The 22,215-nt window shown below is 37.3% G+C and overlaps 1 protein-coding gene across 1 annotated transcript in view; it reads left to right on the top strand.

The window, feature by feature from the left end:
• The window catches only part of LOC126449333 (uncharacterized), a 235,835-nt gene that overhangs the window by 170,727 nt on the left and 42,893 nt on the right, over nucleotides 1–22,215 (top strand). The window contains exon 8 of the mRNA XM_050091016.1: nucleotides 6,930–7,244. Within this exon, the coding sequence (XP_049946973.1) occupies nucleotides 6,930–7,244 (315 nt within the window). The remainder of the gene's footprint in view (nucleotides 1–6,929; nucleotides 7,245–22,215) is intronic.

The raw sequence follows: 22,215 nt of genomic DNA on the forward strand, positions 1-22,215 counted from the left end.
ATCCCACTGGTCCAGTGGTCTATCTAAACATCTGCCTTAAGATAACCACCTAGTACATACATGCTTAACATTTTTCTTTGCCTCTTTATTGTGCAAGTTGTGAAATTTCTTGAGGCATTCTTTTCTTCTGACACTTCTCTCTAAGGACCTCATCCACTTTAAGTGGTCATCTTCCAGCACCTTTTTCAGATGCTAGATTTATCAGATGGCAAATGCAACCTATGATTCCAGTACCTGGTTGAACTTCCTTCAGAACTACTGAAACCCCATTTTTTGTAGTCTATCATAACAGGAGCATTGTCAGAGCAGAAAGCCACACAGTTTTCAATTGGTATGTTAAGATAATTCAGCTGTGATAACTTCAGGTTACCTGTGCTTTGCCCTGTTGAGTCTCCATCTAAAGCTGGTATGGATAACAATGTGCTCACCACTTTTTCCAGCAGAATATTATAGAATGTAACTACAGTAGGATACAACTTGCCATCCACATCATTGCTTTCAACCATTGCTAAAGAAAATGGTCTGTTCTGAAGGCACTTAATAACTGTGAGTAAGATGGCGGTGCATATAGATGTGGCAGTAAATCGGTGTATAAATTGCGAGTATTTAGCGTCTATAAGTTGCAAGTTATGTGATAAAATCATATCAAGTGGCATTAGAATTTGTTCAGTGTTGCATATTTGATATCATTCGCTTTGCTTCGCGAAAATAAATCAAGAAAACATTTCGTGCACGTGTGGAACAAAGTGTAAGAAAGAACTGAAAGCCACAAGAGAACATGCTCTGTTGTTGGAAAACATTATTAAAAGCCTATCTGACACATTACATAAAGAACTCGGTCAACTTCAGGAGTACAGTGAACCAAAGAAATGTGCAAAACCAAAATTTGTTTCCAGTAAGTTAAAAGTTCCGTTAAGAAATCGATTTCAACATCTTATTACGGATTGTGAACTTAAAAATGTTGAAACAAGCAACTCACACCAAGACTACGAATCGGAATCGGCGGGCAGGAAATTTACAAAGTGTAGTAAGTCAGTAAAATGTAACTGTCTTGATGTTGCAAACAAAGTGATTCCTAAAAACTTAAGTAGGCCTGCAGTTTTGCTTGCTGACAGCCACGGAAGAGGAATTCTTCGTTTCCAGCAGGATCTCGATATTACAAGTGTTGTGAAAGCTGGAGCAGGCCGAAAAGAAGTTTTGAAAGACTATAAAAACAATAATTACATGACACAAAGTTAATGCATTGTAATATTGGGCGGCGCAAACGATGTGTATAAGAATGAACTGATAGTGGCAAGCAGAGCACTAAGAGATGTGCTATGTACAACAGAGGATCAAAAAGTTATTGTTGTAGGCATACCACACAGACATGACCTTACTGAATCTTCTTGTGTGAACAGAGAAATCCAAAAAGCAAACAGGGTGTATAAAAAGATCTGCAAGACCCCTTCAAATGCTTTTTTCCTGAGCACTGACGATCTTGAAAGACAACACTTCACAACACATGGAATGCATTTAAAGAAATGGGGCAAATCGCTACTCAGTCAAAAGATCAAAATGTTAGTGGATAGTGTTTCTCCTAGATGTAAGAAAAGTGATCCTATTACACTACCACTGGTAAAGGACACCTGCAAAGTATCTTCCTTACCATGTACTCCAGTTGCAGCAGTAACACCTCAGGTATCACTGATTACAAAAGAATGTGTTGGGAGAGAAGAAGTTGTAACTACTCTTACAACCGATAGAACACCCCATTCTGGAACTAAGATAATAGAAACAGCAAAGGTGGCAGCATATTCAGCAAAAAGTGTACCAACAGGCGATCCAGCTGTCCATTCTTCAGCAACATTTGAACCACTTGCAGTGGGAACCCAGCCACTGAGATCATGTCATGAACAAGAAGAAGAGGAGACCTCCAAGAGTAGAAGCAGTATAAAGCGTAGTGGGCAAACGGAAAACTGTACCTCCATTATGTCTTAAATGTTTTTTTTTAGTAGAAGGCAGCAAGGGGAAGAAGTCCATAAGATAAATAGTGCCAGAGATTTAATAGCCTCTCAGCAAAATGGTGCATCTGTAAAGAAAGAAAGGTTTGATTTTATGGTCTGTTATCTTAACATTGAAGGAGTAAGGTATAAAGAATTTATTGTCAATGACTGTGGATTAGAAAATAAGTTTGATATCTTTTGTTTAAGTGAACTCTGGGCTAATGAGAGTGAACTTACATTTATTAAATTTGATAATTATAATCTAGCCAGTAGCTACTGCAGAAAATTGCATTTAAGAGGTGGTGTGGCAATCTATGCTAACAAGTCACTTAGCGGCACAGTCAATAGATTAGATCTAGATTTTCTGCGTGATGAACAAAACTTTGAAGCTGCTGGTATAGTAATAGACAGTTTTAAGTTAGTTGTAATTTCCCTGTACAGGTCACCTAAGGGTGTAACCAATGTATTTTTAGAAAAACTGGACCTGCTGTTACATGTACTTACAGATACTAGATGGATACATTATGATATTGTGATAGGTGGAGATGTGAATGCTGAATTCGATGTTACTACACAAAAACGAACTGTCACCAAACTCCAAAATCTACTAAGACAGTGCAACTTACATTCAGTCAATAACAAGCCTACAAGAGAACATGCATGTCTTGACAATATTTTTGTAAATTTTGAAACAACAGAAGAATCATGTTTTGTGACAGTATTTCCATATTCTGATCATGATTCAGTATCTTTAAATTATACAAGTAGGTTCCCTCTTGATAAGAGTAACGTAAATAAGCCTGTCTCAGAAGTTGTGGTCACTCGACCAGTCACAGATGAGAAAATTGATAGGTCCCTTTGTAATAGAGATTGGTTTGGCGTGTGTTATGATGACACACATTATACTCTAAGCAATTATCTGTCAGCAAAGCTACTATTCGATAGGTTTCTTAAAGCATTTTTGGGACACTTTAATGACAGCATTCCAATAAAAAAATGCAAATTAACTGACAGAGTCCTAAAAGCAAAAGTTCCAAATAGACAAAATACTTGGTATACAAAACAGCTGTCTACTATGAAAAATCAAGTATATTGTTGTACAATATTTATAGAAATCTGAAAACCAACCATGCTAAATTAGCCTATGTTAGATCTAGGAATGAGTACAAAAAAGCAATTGTGGAAGCCAAACAAGCACACAATCTCAGAAGTATTGAGAAATCCACCAATAAGTGCAAAGCAGCATGGACACTAATAAATAGTGTCGCCAAAGATAAAAGAAGTGACAAAATTAGTATCTCTCCCCAGGAATTTAATGACTTTTTTATTAAATCAGTTGAGGAAGTAGAAAGTGCTATAATTAAACCTGAAATCAGCTCATCACAGTTACTGTCAAATAATGTTGCTAGGTCATCAACAAACACAAGTACTTTCAATTTTTCTGAGGTCTCACCTAGTTTCGTGTTAAGAATAGAGAAGCAATTAAAATCATCAGACAGTGTAGACATATATGACCTGTCCTGTAACATGCTGAAGAAAGTAATAGACTGTATAGTGTACCCCTAACATATTGTATAAACAAGTGTATACTGGAGGATTTTTTCCCTGGTGAGCTTAAACTGTCTAGGGTAGTTCCAGTATATAAAAAAGGAGATAAAAATTCTGGCTCAAGTTACAGGCCAATATCCATAGTCCCAGTGTTTTCAAAAGTTCTAGAATGCATAATTTACCAACAATTATCTGTTTACTTTGATAACATAAGATTAATAAGTGGATCACTGTACGGCTTTAGGAAAAACCTGTCAACCATTGATGCCATAGACAATGTTGTTAAATACATTCAACAAGTATTTGAAGATAAATGCTTTGCTCAAGTGACTTTTTGTGACCTAAGCAAAGCCTTTGACTGTGTAGAACATTACTACTCGAAAAAATGGACTTTTATGGTGTTAAAGGTAACAGCCTTAAGCTATTAAGATCATATTTAAAAAACCATAAGCAAGCCATCTGTGTTGGGAAAGAAATGTCCAGTATAGAACAAGTTAAGGTAGGTGTTCCGCAGGGATCTGTGCTGGGCCCTTTCCTTTTCCTAATAATGATAAATGACCTGATATCATTTATTAAATCCAGAACAGTACTCTATGCTGATGACACAATGTTTCTGAACGGCAGTGATGATCTTTATAGCCTTAAAACATGTGTTACAGAGACAATTGAGCAAGCTTCACTCTGGTTTAAAGCAAATGGGTTCTTGCTTAATGAAAGCAAAACCCAGCAGATGGTATTTAGTTTAAAAGAGAAGTTTCCATCAGATGATCCTAGTTGTGTTAAATTTTTGGGAGTATATTTGGATGATAAACTTTCTTGGAATCCACATATTAAGTATATTAGTGGTAAATTGTCTAGGGTAATCTATTTGTTAAGGTGATTAATGCACTGTGTACCTAAAAATTATGTTAGAGTATCTTATTACTCATTTTTCCAAAGCATCATATCCTATGGTATTATTTTCTGGGGAAACTCCACTTGTGTGCATGATATACTATTGCTGCAAAAGAAAGCTATTAGGATAATTACAGGCTCACCATACAAGGCTCATTGTAAACCTTTGTTTACTCAACAAGAAAATCACGACTGTAATAAACCTATATATTTATTATGTTTTAATCTACACAAAAAAGAACTTACCTAAAGTAAAGCGCAGGGCAAATATACATCGTTACAACACTAGGGCAAACAGCTGTATCTATACGCCGTACCACAGACTGTCAAAATCAGTTAACAGTTGTGAACTCATGGGCCACAAATTATTTAACAAACTACCACAATCTATACAAAATTTACCAGAGCAACAATACAAACAAACACTTTATGACTGGTTGGTTGTAAACCCATTCTACAATATAAAGGATTTCATGGCCTGTGATATTAAACTGTAACGTTAATAACAATTCTGTTCTTTTATAGCATGTACTGTGTTGTATTATGTGTATGACTTTGTCTATTGCTTTAATGGCTTAAAGACAATAAATTTATAATAATTATTATTATTTAGACTATGCATTTTTTGGCATTTTATTTACTATGCATGTCATTTTCATGTGGTCATAGCTATATTTCTTTGCTACTTCTGATGTGAGAACCATATTCTTAGATCAAACACCAGACGACCAGCCACGCTTAAGGGCACATTGTGTTTCACCAAAAAGGAAGTAAACAGATATTTGGCCCTCATTATGTCACTTTCAACTTTTCCAGACTTGACAAATAAGGTGCTGATTTTCTTGTTATCTTACTTTGATTTAACATAACTTACATGTTTAATGCACTTCACATCACTACTTACATTGTTTTTATGTGGCATGATCTACTCTTACTGGACATTTGTCACAAAAATTTGTAAACCATGGTTTAGATGCTTCCATATTTCCTCAATTCTCTCACTGTTGGGAAAGTGCCAGTTTTCTCTCGAGTACGTCAGAAAATCTTGGGTGCTGTTTCAATATGGAAATTTCTTGCTTGAGATCCACATAGCTTCCTTGCAGTGGAGTTTTGGCTTCTGATTGTTGCAATTACAAGGTAGTGTTCAGAGTCTGCATTAGCACCCCTATAGCTTGTAACACACATTAGGTTAGACAGATATCTTGCATATATTAAGAGATGGTCAGTTTGGTTGAAGGTATTTCCATCTGGAGATTTCCATGTCATAATGTGTATATCTTTGTGATTAAAAATTGTACTATCCACTATCATATTTGCCAAGGAAGCAAAGTGTAAAAGACTGATATCATTGTCATTCAAGTTATCATGTAGGTTGTATTTTCCAATGCAGAACTCATACTCACTATCTTATCCAGTTTTAGCATTCACGTCTTAAAAAGTTATTCTGCAGGCTGCTCCTGGACACACACTGTATACTTCATCTAATTCACCATGAAATAATGTCCTCCTCTTCTTCTCTGATCTCTTCAGCTGGAAGGACAGGAACACTTATGAGACTATAGTTGAAAATTTCACTCTGATTCTCAATCTGCATAGTCTGTGTGACTTTGCCTAGAAGTCCATCAGAAGATTTTTTTTCTTATTTACAATAGAACCAATATCAATCAATAATCTTCTTCTCCATTGTCCCTTCACCTAAAAATCTCACCTCTTCAATAGCTTTAACGTCCAGTTCATCATAAACAGATCAGACTCTCTATTTCTTTGTTAGATTTCATAAAACTTGATTTTTACATAATAGGTTGTGAACCCAACACTAATCCCTGGCTATCCTGGAGTACCATTTTATGTTAAAATTGGCTCCCTGAGCTGGTCAGTCTCCATTTTAAAGTATCAGGAACTTGCTTCGTCACTATTGCTTGATGTAGCTGTGTACAGTGCATGTACCATTACCTTGGGATCATGGCATGTACATGTGTGCCTCAGGCTTGGTAGGAATATGTGGCGTTTCTTGTGTTCTATTTGTTCATTTCCATCTGCAGGAAATGCGCCTCAGGGGCATGTACTACCCTTTGAGCACCTCCCCCACCCCCACCCACCATCCCCTCCCATTCTCTTCCTGTTAAATTTTTCCCTTGCTTAAGGTATGTGTCAGAAAAGAGAATATTTTTCATCACCACTGTCTGCATTGTAAATCTTTACCCAATGTTCTTTCCATAAGTTTCCACCTAAACTCTGTTCAGTTCAGTTGTGTAATGTAGTGGGCAATCATTCAGAGAGAGAGAGAAACCAACAAGGTATGTAATAATCTGATATTATTATGACCAGAACATATATAAATGAAGCCTCAAGAAAAGTAAATAAATTTGAAACATATTTCTTAAAGTATTTAAACAGTTTTAGAGAAACTTTTTTCTCTGGATTGCATTCACATATGTTTGTGACTAATATAAACCCAAATATATCTGACTGGATCATTTTGCTGCTGCAATATTTTTACAGCTTTATCAGAACCATCTGCATCAACTGAATCAACAGTATCAGTCATATCATTCACAACAAAATCTTCATGTGCAATTACCTGTGGCTGATGCTTCAACTCCACCACCACCTCCACCTTCACTGCCACCACTCACAGCCACTGGAGACCAGCAGTGGAATGTTCAAGGCAATGAGAAAGTTGGTCAGTGGACACCGCCAGATACTACAAGCGCACCATTAGAGCAAGACATGCCACAATTAATGGGTGACCTTACACTGGCACTTATGAACACCGTTCCTTCAGAGCTACCAACAACATCAAATGATACTATTACGGTATATTAAAACTTAACAGTTTCAAATATTATTGACTTTGATTTTGATTTTCTGTTATTGTCAATGTGATAACTTTTGTATTATGGTGTATTAGTAGTAGTAGTAGTAGTAGTAGTAGTAGTAGTAGTAGTAGTTGTTGTTGTTGTTGTCATATTATACAGGACTATAAAGCAAAATATAGAAACACATGCAGTGCTAAAAATGTTCTGATACATCCTGGAGATGACACTTCATTTGTACCAGCTCTGAGTACAGCTATTTGGGGTTGATACGAAGAAAGTACGAATAGACATTATGCTCACTTACACATGTGATTGATATCTGCAGCTTGCTAAGGAATCTGAAGTCAAGACTCCTTGCTGTTAAGGGCTACTGCACACTTAGATGTAAAGCAAAGGTGCTGCAATGCCCTGTTAGTGTCACATGCAGATCCACTGGTAGTATGAGAGCTGGTTAGTCGCAGTGTGAGGTAGAAAAAGCCATTGTAATGTCCAAGGCTGTAATTTCAGGAGTGTGAAATTGCTTTAAGCCAAAAGCTTATAAAATTAAGCTAGTCCTTGTGCTTTTAGGAATTCTGTTTACATACAGTGAAATTGGTTGGCATGGTGATGGGCAAGAGTGTGTCTGGAATGGTATCTCCAGTGTCCCCCCACATCTGTATGAGTGAAATATGCTTGGATTATTAATTTTGGAGATGTGACCAAAGTCCCTTAGAAACCCATGAAAGATGCCTTTGATTCTGTGCTACTCAGAGTTCACATATGACTTCTCATGAGCTGAACGACCATTTATGTATTATAAAACATGCAACAGCCACAGTTACAGTTAAAAAACATTAAATATTTTGTGTGTTCCTTGGTTAAAGAAACATGAGAGCCAATTAACAATTCCAGAAGGAAAATTAAGTATGCAGCATTATAGATGTGATTATCATTTTGTATTTCACTTATATTTAAAAAAAAACACCTTGTTGGATTACTACAAGCATAATGGTATTTATAATAAAAACTATTTCCACAAATATCACAGTGACAGAAAAATCATCATTTTGGTCTTCATGAAAATAATGTTAAACAGATGAAAATAAAGTGGGATAGAACAAGAAATTACTGCTGACATACACCCCTAGATTACCGTAAAAGGTATATCCCTTGGGCTTGTTAAAAGTTTTTGTGATTCACAAAGTTCAGAAACGTTTTGTCTGTGGGCAAAAATATTGTATTATCACTATGATGATGATGATGAGGTTCTGCGAGTTGAGATGGGTTAACCTCCTAGGTAATTAAATCAGAGGGTAAAATAACAATCAAGACTGTTTCCTAGATTTATTAAAAATATAAAAGGTAAAACCACTCTTAAAGAAAGGCTCAATGGAAGATGTGGGAAATCTCTTTGTCTCTCTTATTACTGTTCTGTCAAGAATGTTGGAAAAAGTAGCGGCCATCAAGAATCAAAATTTTACTGTAGAATATGAGATTAATCTTGTAGGTTTCCACTGAGGAAAAAAGTCAAAAGCACACCTTGCTACTCCACAAACGAGATGAGGAGAGGCAGTCCCGAAAAGTGCAAGAGGTACGGTGCACCTGGACTCCAGGTCCGAGGAGGTTAGAGGTGTAGGGGACAATGCTAGGACTGAATTAACTAGCCAGCATAACTTCAGATGATTGATAAGCCAGGGCCATCTCAGCAAATAAATATGATATTACAGAAAGTGCACTATAGTGACTTTCTTTACACTATGTAATAGAAGGCAGAGAGTATGTATCTCCCAAATGCAGCAAATTAGCCTTCAAAAGAAAGAAAACAATAACATAAGATGTTCCTCAAAGCTCTATTCTTGACCGCTCTTCTCTTTGTATTCGGTGTTAATGATTGATGGAGTGATATTTATTATTAAGTACTTAGTGGCAAGAGCATTTTCAGGATATGAAATTGTTATTTTCACTATGAATGAGGGAATGAATTTTGACATTTCATTAAAAACAATGCCAGGTACATTTGCTATTAGTCAGTATACATTACATCTCATTTCTCAGGTGAAATGCAAGATCTGTATTGCAGTTGAGTTAAATTTTATTTATGTGGTTATCATCATAGCCGTGTGCCAAGTCTTCTTCAGGAGGGCGACAGTTCAAACCCACATCTGCCACCCTGATTTAGGTTTTCCGTGATTTCCCTAAATTGCTTCAGGCAAATGCTGGAATGGTTCCTTTGAAAGGGTATGGCTGACTTCGATCCCTATCCTTCCCTGATGTGATGGAACTGATGACCTTTCTGTGTTTGGTGTCCCCTCCCCCCCCCCTACCCCCTCCCTCCCAATCAACCAACCAATCAACCAACCTGCCAGGCCTTCAGGGACCACAGTTAATTTCACTTCCACCTTGAAACCTCAATCAGCTTTCTTGTCCGGAACTGAGATTTGCATGACAAACTCCACTGCAGCAATAAGGCTCAATGAATCAAAATTAATTACAGTACTTACATTTCATTGTGTTGCTCTCCTAAGTGTTGCAAATGTGATTTTTATTTCCCAGGTCCTCTGAAATGTTGTGTAGAGTATATTTAAAAGTCGCAATTGCCTGTCAAATAAAAATGCTAGCCACAAAATTTCTCATGTTTTCAGTTTATTAACCGGTTCAGTAACATCTACCCAGTATAATATGCGGCGCGTTATCCAGTAGCATTGCACAACAATTCTATATACAGAACATTTATATCCTTACATTAAGACATCCACACTGCAAGTGTCTTTTGCTTCAGTAATGTCCAGTGTCTCAGACTTTACTCCCAGACTTGATTCATTTACTACAATGTGACCTTCTTACACAATGATTTACCAGAAAACGATATTAGTGTTACAAATAGACCAGATGGTAACTATTCTTTTGAATAAATTATATACTTCTCCAATGGCAGTTAATTATATAAATTCGTTTTTACAGTGTCAGTCATTAAATGTACAGGTAATCTGACCAGAAAGTGCTTGTGCCACTTCCATGACAAGTGTATTCTAAATTTAGTTTTCTAAAAAATTTGACTTTTCAAGTGCTGTTAAATTAATTTAGCAGTGTAAAAATATAATTAGAATTCTGGTGTCAACTATGATACAAATAGGTTGTGTTCACAAGTTGCAAATTAAGATGCAATTTATGTATTACTTATTTCAATAAATCCTCAATCCAGCAAGTTTGACAAAATGTAGGAAGTTTCCTGGATTCTCCATCAACTAAGCTTTCTAGTGAGGTATAAATTCTTAAAAAGGAAACTGTTTTGGTAATATGACATTGTACATTACCATTATGTGTTTCATGAATTTCAGGTCATTTATGAGTTGTAGTCAGTAGCAGACGAGGTTGAGAACCCAGAATGAAATTTTCACTCCGCAGCTGAGTGTGCGTCGATATGAAATTTCCTGACAGATTAAAACTGTGTGCCGGACCGAGACTTGAACTCGAGACCTTTGCCTTTCAATGGTAAATGCTCTACTAACTGAGCTACCCAAGCACGACTCAAGCCCCATCCTCACAGCTTTACTTGTCTCCTACCCTCCAAACTTCACAGAAGCTCTCCTGCAGGAGAGCTTCTGTGAATTTTGGAAGGTAGGAGATGCAATGGCGGAAATAAAGCTGTGAGAATGGGGCTTGAGTCATGCTTGGGTAGCTCAGTTGGTAGAACACTTGCCTGCAAAAGGCAAAGGTGCCAAGTTTGAGTCTTGGTCTGGCAAACAGTTGTAATCTGCCAGGAAATTTCATAGATTGAGAATAATTGTGCTTAAAATTGCCTCATTTTCTATTAGTTTTGGTTTATTGTGCTCTTTCAACTTTGGTAGTAATTTTGACTTATAAACAAACATTGCTAATTGGAAAAAAACACTTTCATTGTCGTGCTCTTAACCTTTTGTACTACATAATGCAGACATAGGATGCCTCCCTGTGCTCTTTTTTAAATTGTTGGCACCTGGGCGGTGAGTGCATTTGGGTGTACATTGAAACAGAAGGTTCACTTTCATTCCAATATATTTACATAAGCACTGCAGTATTCAACGTCTCATTGTGTGATATTTTTTGAAACTCTTCATGGTGGACTTTCATCACCACTTCACTTGAATTGCTTACAAATGAATCACTGACATCATCAAAATCACTGTCACTCTTGTTTCCATTAGACATTCCTCTAAAAGCTCTACTACAGTCACTTCCCCAGAAAGGACTGTGTGTGAAGAACTAGCCATTTCATGCTTACTAACTTGAACAATGTAAAAATAGGAGACTGATTTATTAATAATGTGTTCTTAATAATTTAATCTGAAATGCATTTAATCAAATAGAATATGTGGATCTTAATTCTTAGTTACTAAAATTTATTCCTGATTAGCTGGAAGGAGAAATAGGGAAGCAGAGTTATTGGTTTAAATTTCTGGTAATATATGACTGTTATTACTCCATGATTTGAGCCACTGACTGTTTCTGTAAATTTGAAAAAATGTGTGTTGAAGGTTGTATCAGAATAACTTGATCTTGGCAACAATAAAAGTCAACTGAATTGCCAGATACCAAACCCAAATGCCGAGTTCCACCACCATAAATGGAATTAAACTCTCATATTCTCTCTATAGGCATTCACCATTAAATAAGCAACGAACATTGACCACCTGGGAGTATTTTTACTTCACTTTCAGTGTAGGAACTATACTTTTGCACATACAAGTTTTTAGTTTTCACATTGAACATAGTCACAATACCCAGTATGCTCATATTCACTGAAAGTTATAAACTGAATAACTTACAGTTACTACTGATACAGGTATCACCCTTTTATTGTTATTGTTTCCATTTCAACAGCACTGGTGTCATTTGTACACTTCATCTTTACCTAGCTGAAATTATCATATTGTAATAAGACACTCTTCATTTAATACAACCTAACTATATTCAAAAATGTAGCAAATTATGCCATGGGAAAGCTAGAACAGTCAAACAGAAATACTTTCACATAGAATAATGTTACTATTTTCCACATGTAGATGAGATTAATATTTGAATAGCATAATTATAGCACCATAAATTTATGTTCTGTCAGAGTATCACACTCGAAGAAACATACTATTTCAGTCAATGTAAGTTGCTATCTCCAGCATTCCTTATTACATTTTTCTGATCATCCATAACACTGTCGCCTTGGCACGTGCCTCTCTACTCTTGATTCCTGTTCCCTCCTCTGACAGTCCAGATCCACATTGATATTTTTGGCTCACTTGAGCCGGCCCATTACCAGGTGCTGTTCTCTTTTGAAAGAAAATGGAAAAAATCTGTTCTCCAAATACATCACCCAGTTAAAAGTATTCACTACTTTACTTGCCTTAATAATTTTCATGACATTGCTTAACTTCACAGTTGTCAGTGAAGTCAATAGTGAAACATCTTTTGAATCAGTTAAGCTAATTTTCCAACTTGCTGATGTGTGTGCTCTGTTTTCCACCTTGAGTTATGTACAAACATTTTCAGTTGATTGTAGCTGTTAGGTGTTAAATAGTTTTGCTAACAAGTGTGCTTGTTTCTTCATGAGGAGAGGTTCTCCTGCCAAAATATGATGTCAAACTAAAACCAGAAAGATTTGTCAATGCCAGAGTTTCTTTAGGTAACCAGTGCTTACTGAAAACACATTAGAGTTACATTTTTATCTCATCTGACAGCAATACTACTTTTAGATGAAATAATGTGAAATTTCACACACTACTTGAGGCTGATTTATTTGATTACTTACCATAGAATAGATATGATAAAACTCAAGATCGTATGTGATACAGTTTCATAGATATGCCAGATATCTGACATAGCCACTGCCCTGGTTCCAATAAGACTATGCAAAAGACATCACTATCACAAGCAGGAACCTCTGTACAACATTATTTTCTTCCCACAGTTCAAATTGTATAAAGATACCAATGAAAACAAAAGTGTCACAAGAAAATCATGCATCTAACAGTGTTTTGGGAGATACTGGCTAGAATCTGGTGAAACTGCTGAAAGGGATTTTACCATATTGCTAAATACAAGAAGTGTGATGACTGGATATTTCTTGCCTGTGTACTTTCACTTAGATGGTACAAACCAGTAGTGGTTAGAGAACAGCGAGGAACAGCTCAAGAGGTGGCACATAAATCAGGTGTAAAATAAAAAAATGATGATGATTGGTTACATCCAGCAAGAGATCTGCATACATTAAAGACCAATTGAAGCATATATCCCAACACCAGAGACAGGCAAGTCATAAGTTACATAGACTGTTTTGGCACTGTCACACACAGTAAATCCAAATATGTTGGAAACTTGTGATGTTACACATCTAATCAATGGCACGGCAAAGGGTGCCTATCAGATTCTTTTTTTGAAAGATCTCGAAACAAAAGTGGGCTTCATGAAGTGGTGCCAGTACATTGAAGTGTACCAGAAGAAGACAAACTGCCAAATGGAAGTTGGACAGGCTGCCAAATGTCATACTGGTGTAACAGTCATCAAGACCTCACATCACTCATACAGCAAAGACTTTGTGGTTTTATAACCTGTACTGATGTTGAATCCAGATTGCAAGGCACAGCAGTATTTAGTGTTAATTGCCAAACCCACTAGGAGGACATAGCATCATTAATTCAATAGATTTGTTGATCATTGGCATCAATGTCTAGAAATAAACCAACATCGAGGAACAGAGTTAAAAACCTTGGCCATATACTAAAAACTTCAGAGAACACTTGGTGACACTAATGCAACTGTCTCCCTCACTAATGTGATTGGCATTCTCTAACGATGTGGACGATAAGAAGCGGTGTGAAGTTGGATTGCAAAATTCACACCTCTCTCAATCAGTTGACTTACTTGTCTTGCACAGCCGATCTTCTCTGGATTGCAGACTACATTGATCTCCAAAACCTTCTTCTCCAAAGAATACTGCTGGTTAACAGGAATTTATAAGACTCTCTCTACTTTTGAAATAATTTAGTACTTGAAGAATACTTTTAGTTCAGTCCTGGTATATTTCAGCTTCCATAAATAACTTATTCACCATTTTTCACATCAATATTCGGATGTTTACAAGTCAACCAATTTGTTTCACATTAGACTCAATAAATTACATCAGCAATAAATTTGGTTTAACAACCACATAATTTATGAACCCATCTTGCCTCTAGCAAGTACAATATGTGAAGTACTTAAAAGTCTATAATCAGTTCATTTTTCTTTAACAATAATCAGTCCCTAAAACAGCAAATAATGCTACATAATTACTTCCTGTTCTTCCAATATGGCTTCCGCAGTGCAAGCGACAAACACTTGTCAATGCTGTTCGACCGTCGCGTCTACATTGTGCTCATGACTCCTTTCCAGCCTGCAAACACAAACATGTGTTGTGCAGTATGTACGTTCTCTCACACTTATTTTTAAAATATCGTGTGTTCGAGGTGGTAGAAGGGTGAGTGGTTAGATAATTTACGCAGAAATTCTCGAATCACTACAGTACAGATACACAGACACCTAGAGAATAGACTCAACAAGTAGCTATGTTTCCATCATGGATGCCTGAAGTACAGTGTACACTACTGTAAAGAAAGAAGAAGATTATTTGAGAACTATTACATTATAAGATGTCAAACAAGATCAGAAAATCTAAATGACGCAACCATCTATGGAAACGAGGATAACACGGATGTAAATCTTGTATGGACAACAGTAGCAAAGATGTCACAAAACTGCATTAACATTGTCATCAATCAACAATCTGCTTTGGTGCTAATCAATTCTATATTCTTATTTTCTGTGGTATTGGATGCTTAATGTTGCCCGCTGGAGAAGCAGTGTCGACTGCTGCAGGTGGAAAATATGTTCAGCCAACAGGAATCCGTGTTTTGCGAACAACTATCAATGGTAGAACACAGTACTTTTAAATAGTCATTTCATCAGAATGCATCCATAATGTTATCCTTGGATGCGACTTCTTGCAGTCATCAGAACTAATCACAGACTTGGGGATCGGAGCTCCAGATTGGCAATGTTGTACCAACAAGTACACATGCTCTGGGAAATGGTTTACCATTGGATACACACTTAACCCCACTGTCATCATTCAGATGACTTATAATCAATACTATGGATCCTCAGTAAAACTATGAAGATCTATAGTCAGGTTTGAGAATGATGGCAGTCCACGCAGGTCAAAGCACAGTTGGGGATTGCAATATTACTTCTTCCAAGCAGCAGTTGTGATGCATGTGTAGAGGAACTTTGTGCTTGAAGAAAGCATGTATCCTACAAATTATTCTCTTGCTTGCTTATGTAGAATTCGTCACTTGCCACCAATATTAGCCATGATAACACACAACACATGAAGTGAAAATTGAGTAAATAACTTGCTACAGTCACATTTAATGCTTGCACTGCTTACGATGTTCACAGCAGAGTGCTCAGAACACTACTGTTCAGTTTTGATTTGAAAGCATGTGGATCCCTGCTAAGATTTTGGAATTCTTGTGGTAGCTTATTGAAAATGGATGGAGCAGTATATTGCACACCTTTCTACAAAAGAGTTAACGAAGTGTGATCCAAATGCAGATAGGATTTCTGCTTGGTATTAACTTGAGTGAAAGCTGCTAATTCTTGGGAATAAGCTGATATTATTAACAAAAAATGACAGTAAAGAATATATATTGAAAGTCCAGTTTCAGAATACCCAGACTAGTAAACAGGGGTTAACAAGAGGCTCGTGAGCTTACACCGCTTATTGCCCGAACTGCCTGTTTCTGAGCCAAAAATAACCTTTGAGAATGGGAAGAGTTATCCCAAAATATAATACCCTATGACACAAGCAAATGAAAATCAGCAAAGTAGACCAATTTTTATGTTGAGTGATCACTTGCTTCAGATACCATTCAAATAGAAAATGGCAGCATTAAGTACTTTGAACAATATCCTGAACATGGGCCTTCCATGACAGTTTACTGTCAGTTTCACTAACCATATGCCCATACTGTGAAATGAAAACATCGGGTTTTGTTGAATTGTGTGTTGTTGATGTTGTTGTTGTTGTTGTTGTTGTTGTTGTTGTAGTTGTAGTCTTCAGTCCAGAGACTGGTTTGATGCAGCTCTCCATGCTACTCTATCCTGTACAAGCTTCTTCATCTCCCAGTACCTACTGCAACCTACATCCTTCTGAATCTGCTTAGTGTATTCATCTTTTGGTCTCCCTCTACAATTTTTACCGTCCACGCTTCCCTCCAGTACTAAATTGGTGATCCCTTGATGCCTCAGAATGTGTCCTACCAACAGATCCTTTCTTCTAGTAAAGTTGTGCCACAAATTCCTAATCTTCCCTATTCTTCTCAGTCCTTCTCATTAGTGATCTACCCATCTTATCTTCAGCATTCTTCTGTACTGCAGCATTTTGAAATCTTCTATTCTCTTCTTGTCTGAAATTTTTATTATCCATGTTTCACTTCCATACATGGCTACACTCCATACGAATACTTTCAGAAAAGACTTCCTGACACTTAAATCTATACTCGATGTTAACAAATTTCTTTTATTCAGAAACACTTTCCTTGCCATAGCCAGTTTACATTTTATATCCTCTCTACTTTGAACATCATCAGTTATTTTTCTCCCCAAATAGCAAAACACATCTACTACTTTAAATGTTTCATTTCCTAATCTAATTCCCTCAGCATCATCTGATTTAACTCAATTACATTCCATTATCCTCATTTCACTTTTGTTGTTGTTTATCTTACCTCCTCCATTCAAGACATTGTCCATTCCATTCAACTGCTCTTCAAAGTCCTTTCCTGTCTCTGACAGAATTGCAGTGTCATAAGCAAATCTGAAAGTTTTTATTTCTTCTCCATGAATCTTAGTCCCTACTCCAAAGCTTTCTTTTGTTCGCTTTACTGCTTGCTCAATATACAGATTGAATAACATTGGGGATAGGCTACACCCTGTCTCACTCCCTTCTCAACCATTACTTCCCTTTCATGCCCCTCGACTCTTATAACTGCCATCTGGTTTCTGTACAAATTGGAAATAGCCTTTTGGTCCTGTATTTTACCCTTGCCACTTTCAGAATTTGAAAAAGAGTGTTCCAGCCAACTTTGTCAAAAGCTTTCTCAAAGTCTACAAATGCTAGAAACGTAGTTTTGACTTTCCTTAATCTATCTTATAAGGTAAGTCGCAGCATCAGTATTGCCTCACATGTTCCATTATTTCTGTAGAATCCATGAGGTCATTTTCTAGCAGTTTTTTTCCATTTGTCTGTAAAGAATTCGTGTTAGTATTTTGCAACGGTGACTTATTAAACTGATAGTTCAGTAATTTTCACACCTGTGAACAACTGCATTCTTTGGGATTGGAATTATTATATTCTTCTTGAAGTCTGAGGGAATTTCGTCTTTCTCATACATCTTGCTCACCAGATGGTAGAGTTTTGTCAGGACTGGCTCTCCAAAGGCTGTCAGTAGTTCTAATGGAATGTTGTCTACTCCCAGGGCCTTGTTTTGGTTTAGGTCTTTCAGTGCTCTGTCAAACTCTTCACGCAGTATCGTATCTCCCATTTCATCTTCGTCTACATCCTCTTCCATTTCCATAATATTGTCCTGAAGTACATCGCCCTTGTATAGACCCTCTATATACTCCTTCCACCTTTCTACTTTCCCTTCTTTGCTAAGAATTGGGTTTCCATCTGAGCTCTTGATATTCATATAATTGGTTCTCTTTTCTCTAAAGGTCTCTTTCATTTTCTTGTAGTCAGTATCTATCTTACCCTAGTGAGATAAGCCTCTACATCCTTACATTTGTCCTCTAGCCATACCTGCTTAGCCGTTTTGCACTTCCTGTTGATCTCATTTTTGAGACGTTTGTATACATTTTTGCCTGCTTAATTTACTGCATTTTTATATTTTCTCCTTTTGTCAGTTAAATTCAATATCTCTTCTGTTACCCAAGGATTTCTACTAGCCCTCGTCTTTTTACCTACTTGATCCTCTGCTGCCTTCACTATTTCTTCTCTCAAAGTTGCCCATTCTTCTTCTACTGTATTTCTTTCCCCTGTTCTTGTCAATCGTTTCCTAATGCTCTCTCTCAAACACTCTACAACCGCTTGTTCTTCAAGTTTATCCAGGTCCCATCTCCTTAAATTACTACCTTTTTGCAGTTTCTTCAGTTTCAATTTACAGTTAATAACCAATAATTTGTGATCAGAGTCCACATCTGCCCCTGGAAATGTCTGAAAATTTAAAACTTAGTTCCTCAATCTCTGTCTTACCATTGTGTAATCTTTCTGAAACCTTCCAATCTCTCCAGACACCTCCTCCATGTGTACAACCTTCTTTCATGATTATTAAACCAGGTTATGCTCTGTGAAAAATTCTACCAGGTGGCTTTCTCTTTCTTTCCGTAACTCCAGTCCATATTCACCTACTATTTTTCCTTCTCTTCCTTTTTCTGCTATCGAATTCCAGTCCCCCATGACTTAAATTTTCGTCTCTATTAACTATCTTAACTATCTGAATAATTTCTTTTATCGCATCATACATTTCTACAATCTCTTCATCACTGGAGCTAGTTGGCACATAAATTTGTACTGCTGTGGTAGGCATGGGCTTTGTGTCCATCTTGACTACAATAATGCATTCACTATACTGTTTCTAGTAGCTTATCTGTGCTCCTATTTTTTTTATTCATTATTACAGTAACTTCTGCATTACCCCTATTTGATTTTGTATTTATAACCCTGTATTCACCTGTTCTTCCTACCTCCAAACTTCACTACTTTCACTATATCCAACTTTGACCTACCCATTTCCCTTATTAAATTTTCTAACCTACCTGCCTAATTAAGGGATCTGACATTCCACACTCCAATCCATAGAACGTCAGTTTTCTTTCTCCTGATAATGACGTCCTGAGTAGTCCCCGCTCAGAGATCCATATGGGGGACTATTTTACCTCCAGAATATTTTATCCAAGAGGATGCCATCATTATTTAACCATACAGTAAAGCTGCAATGTCCTTGGGAAAAATTATGGCTGTAGTTTCCCCTTGCTTTCAGCCATTCGCAGTTCCAGCACAGCAAGGCCGTTTTGGTTATTGTTACAAGGCCAGATCAGTCAATCATCCATACTGTTGCTCCCCTGCAACTACTGAAAAGGCTGCTGCCCCTCTTCATGAATTACTTGTTTGTCTGGCCTCTTGACAGATACCCCTCCATTGTGGTTGCACCTACAGTACGGTTGCTGTATCACTGAGTTGTACCAGCCTCCTCACCAATGGCAAGGTCCATGGTTCATGGGAGAAATTGTGTGTTAGAAACAGCAAAAAACTGAGTCTTACTGTGATTTAATGTTAGTTTATGTTGTACAAGGCATGAACTTATGTCACGAACTGCGCTATTTGGAACAGAGGCAGTGTTGCACACAACATCCTTTACCACCAAGTTAGTGTCATCAGCAAACTGAAATATTTTAGAATTACCTGTAATACTACAGAGCATATCATTTATATAGGTAAGGAACAGGAGTGGCCCCAACACTGATCCCTGGGGCACCCCTGATTTGACTGCACCCCACTCAGATCCCACATCACAGCCATTCTCAACACTGTGAACAATGATCTTTTGGTGTCTGTTGTTAAAGTTAAAGGTGAACCAGTTGTGAGCTAATCTGTATTCCATAATGATCCAACTTTTTGTGATCAACACAATCAAATGCCATAATTAGATCAAAATATATGCCTAGCATTCAAAACCTATGTTTAATCCATCGCATACCTCACAGAAAAAAGAGAATACAGCATCTTCGGTTGTTCCATCACCTCTAAAGTAGAACAGTAAATTTGATAACAAATTATGTGATACAAAATGATCAATTACTCTTACATAAGCAGCCTTTTCAATATCATTAGGAAACACTGATGGCAAAGAAATAGGTCTAAAATGGTCTACATAATCCCTTTCTCCCTTTTTAGAAAGTGGCTTTGCTACTGAGTGCTTTAATTGTTTAGGAAACTGACCATTCTTAACGGAAAATTTACAAATATGCCTAAGTACAGGGCTAACGTGCAGCAAAGTACATTAATATTCTGCCAGGCACTCCATCATATCCATGAGAGTCCTTAGTCTTCAGTGATTTAAATATGCACTCAATCTTCCCCTTGTCTGTATCACAGATGATTATTTCAGACATAAATTTCAGAAAACCATTTTTCAAGAGAGCTATTTGATTCCTTGTAGAAACTAAGTTTTTATTTAATTCGCCATAAATGCTCAGAAAATGATTGTTAAATACTGTACATCTGATTTATCAGTAAGAGAAATATTTTTACTATGAAGTGACATTACATCGTTGACCATGTGCTGCTGACCAGATGCTTCCTTCACAACTGACTATATGGTTTTAGTTTTATCCTGTGAGTTAGCTATTCTGTTTGAGGACCACAGACTCTTTGCCTTCCTGATAACATTTTTAAGCATTTTACAATAATGTTTGTAATGGCCTACTGTAGCTTGATTGTAACTACTTCTAACATTTTGACATAATTCCCACTTTGTTCTACAAGATACCCTTATCCCACTAGTCAGCCACCCATGCTGCGTTTTACTGCAGCTAATGCCCTGTTTAGAACATTCTAATGGAAAGCAACTTACAAATAGCATGAGAAATGTGTTAAGAAAAGCATTGTATTTGTCATCTATGTTATTGGCACTATAAACATCCTGCCACTCTTGTTCCTTAAAGAGGTTTAAAAAACTGTCTATTGCCATTGGATTAGATCTCCTACATAGTTTGTAATAATATGTAATATTGTTTGAGTACAAAAGCCTTTTAGTGTTAAAATTTTGTGCATCATGGTCTAAAAGACCATTCACCCTTTTACTAACAGAATTACCATCTAGTAAAGAAGAATGAATAAAAATATCGTGTATGGCTATGCCACTGTTTCCCTACACCCTGGTTGGGGAAAAAACATAATCTGCAGTCCGCCATTTAAAACCTGATCCCAGCCTTATTATACTACCTGCTGACAAAGGCTCCACCACTGTAATTTTGAAGTGCAAGGATTACCTGGTGGAAGGGCTCAACCAGCTGTCACAGTGACACGATTCCAGAAGTCCTTCAGGATCTCCAGTCACTCTTCAAAATCTTAGGCCCATCCCAGAACTCCCCTGCAGAGTCCATGTGTCTCCTCACCCCTACCAGTCCCCACACTGCCTCCTCCTACATGCTTCCTAACCACCCAGGATGCCCTATTGTGGCTGGTTACTGTGCCACCTTCAACCTATTACCTGGTACCTATCCTCCTAAATAAAAGATACCAACGTTTTCCTCCACAGTTCCTGTTCCTTTACGACATGGTGACCTGGTCATCACTATTGATGCCACCTCCCTTTGGACTAACATTCCTAATTCCCATGTCCTTACTGCTATTGAATACTACCTTTCCCAATGCCCAACCAATGACCTCCTTCCTAGTCACAAACTATATCCCCACCCACAATTATTTCTCCTTTGAAGGCATTGCCTACAAACAAATCTGGAGTATGGCTATGGGCACCGGCATGGCACCATCCTATGCCAACCTTTTCATGAGCCATCTAGAGGAATCCTTCCTAAACACACAGAATCCTAAACCCCTCACCTGGTTCAGATTCATTGATCACGTCTTTGTGATGTGGATTGAGGTTGAGGACACCATATCCACATTCCTCCAGAACTTCTATGACTTCTCCCCCATTTGCTTCACTTAGTCGTACTCATCCCAACAAGCCACCTCAAAGATGGCTACATTAGTACCTCCGTCCATATCAAGCCTGCTAACCAGCATTTCGACAACTGTCATCCGTTCCATAACAAGATATCGCTTCCAGACAGCATAGCCACCTGTGGTTGTTACATCTGTAGTGATGAGTGGTCCCTCTCGAAATATACTG

This window comes from Schistocerca serialis, chromosome 1 (genome assembly GCF_023864345.2).
Source record: "Schistocerca serialis cubense isolate TAMUIC-IGC-003099 chromosome 1, iqSchSeri2.2, whole genome shotgun sequence".
Classification (NCBI taxonomy): domain Eukaryota; kingdom Metazoa; phylum Arthropoda; class Insecta; order Orthoptera; family Acrididae; genus Schistocerca; species Schistocerca serialis.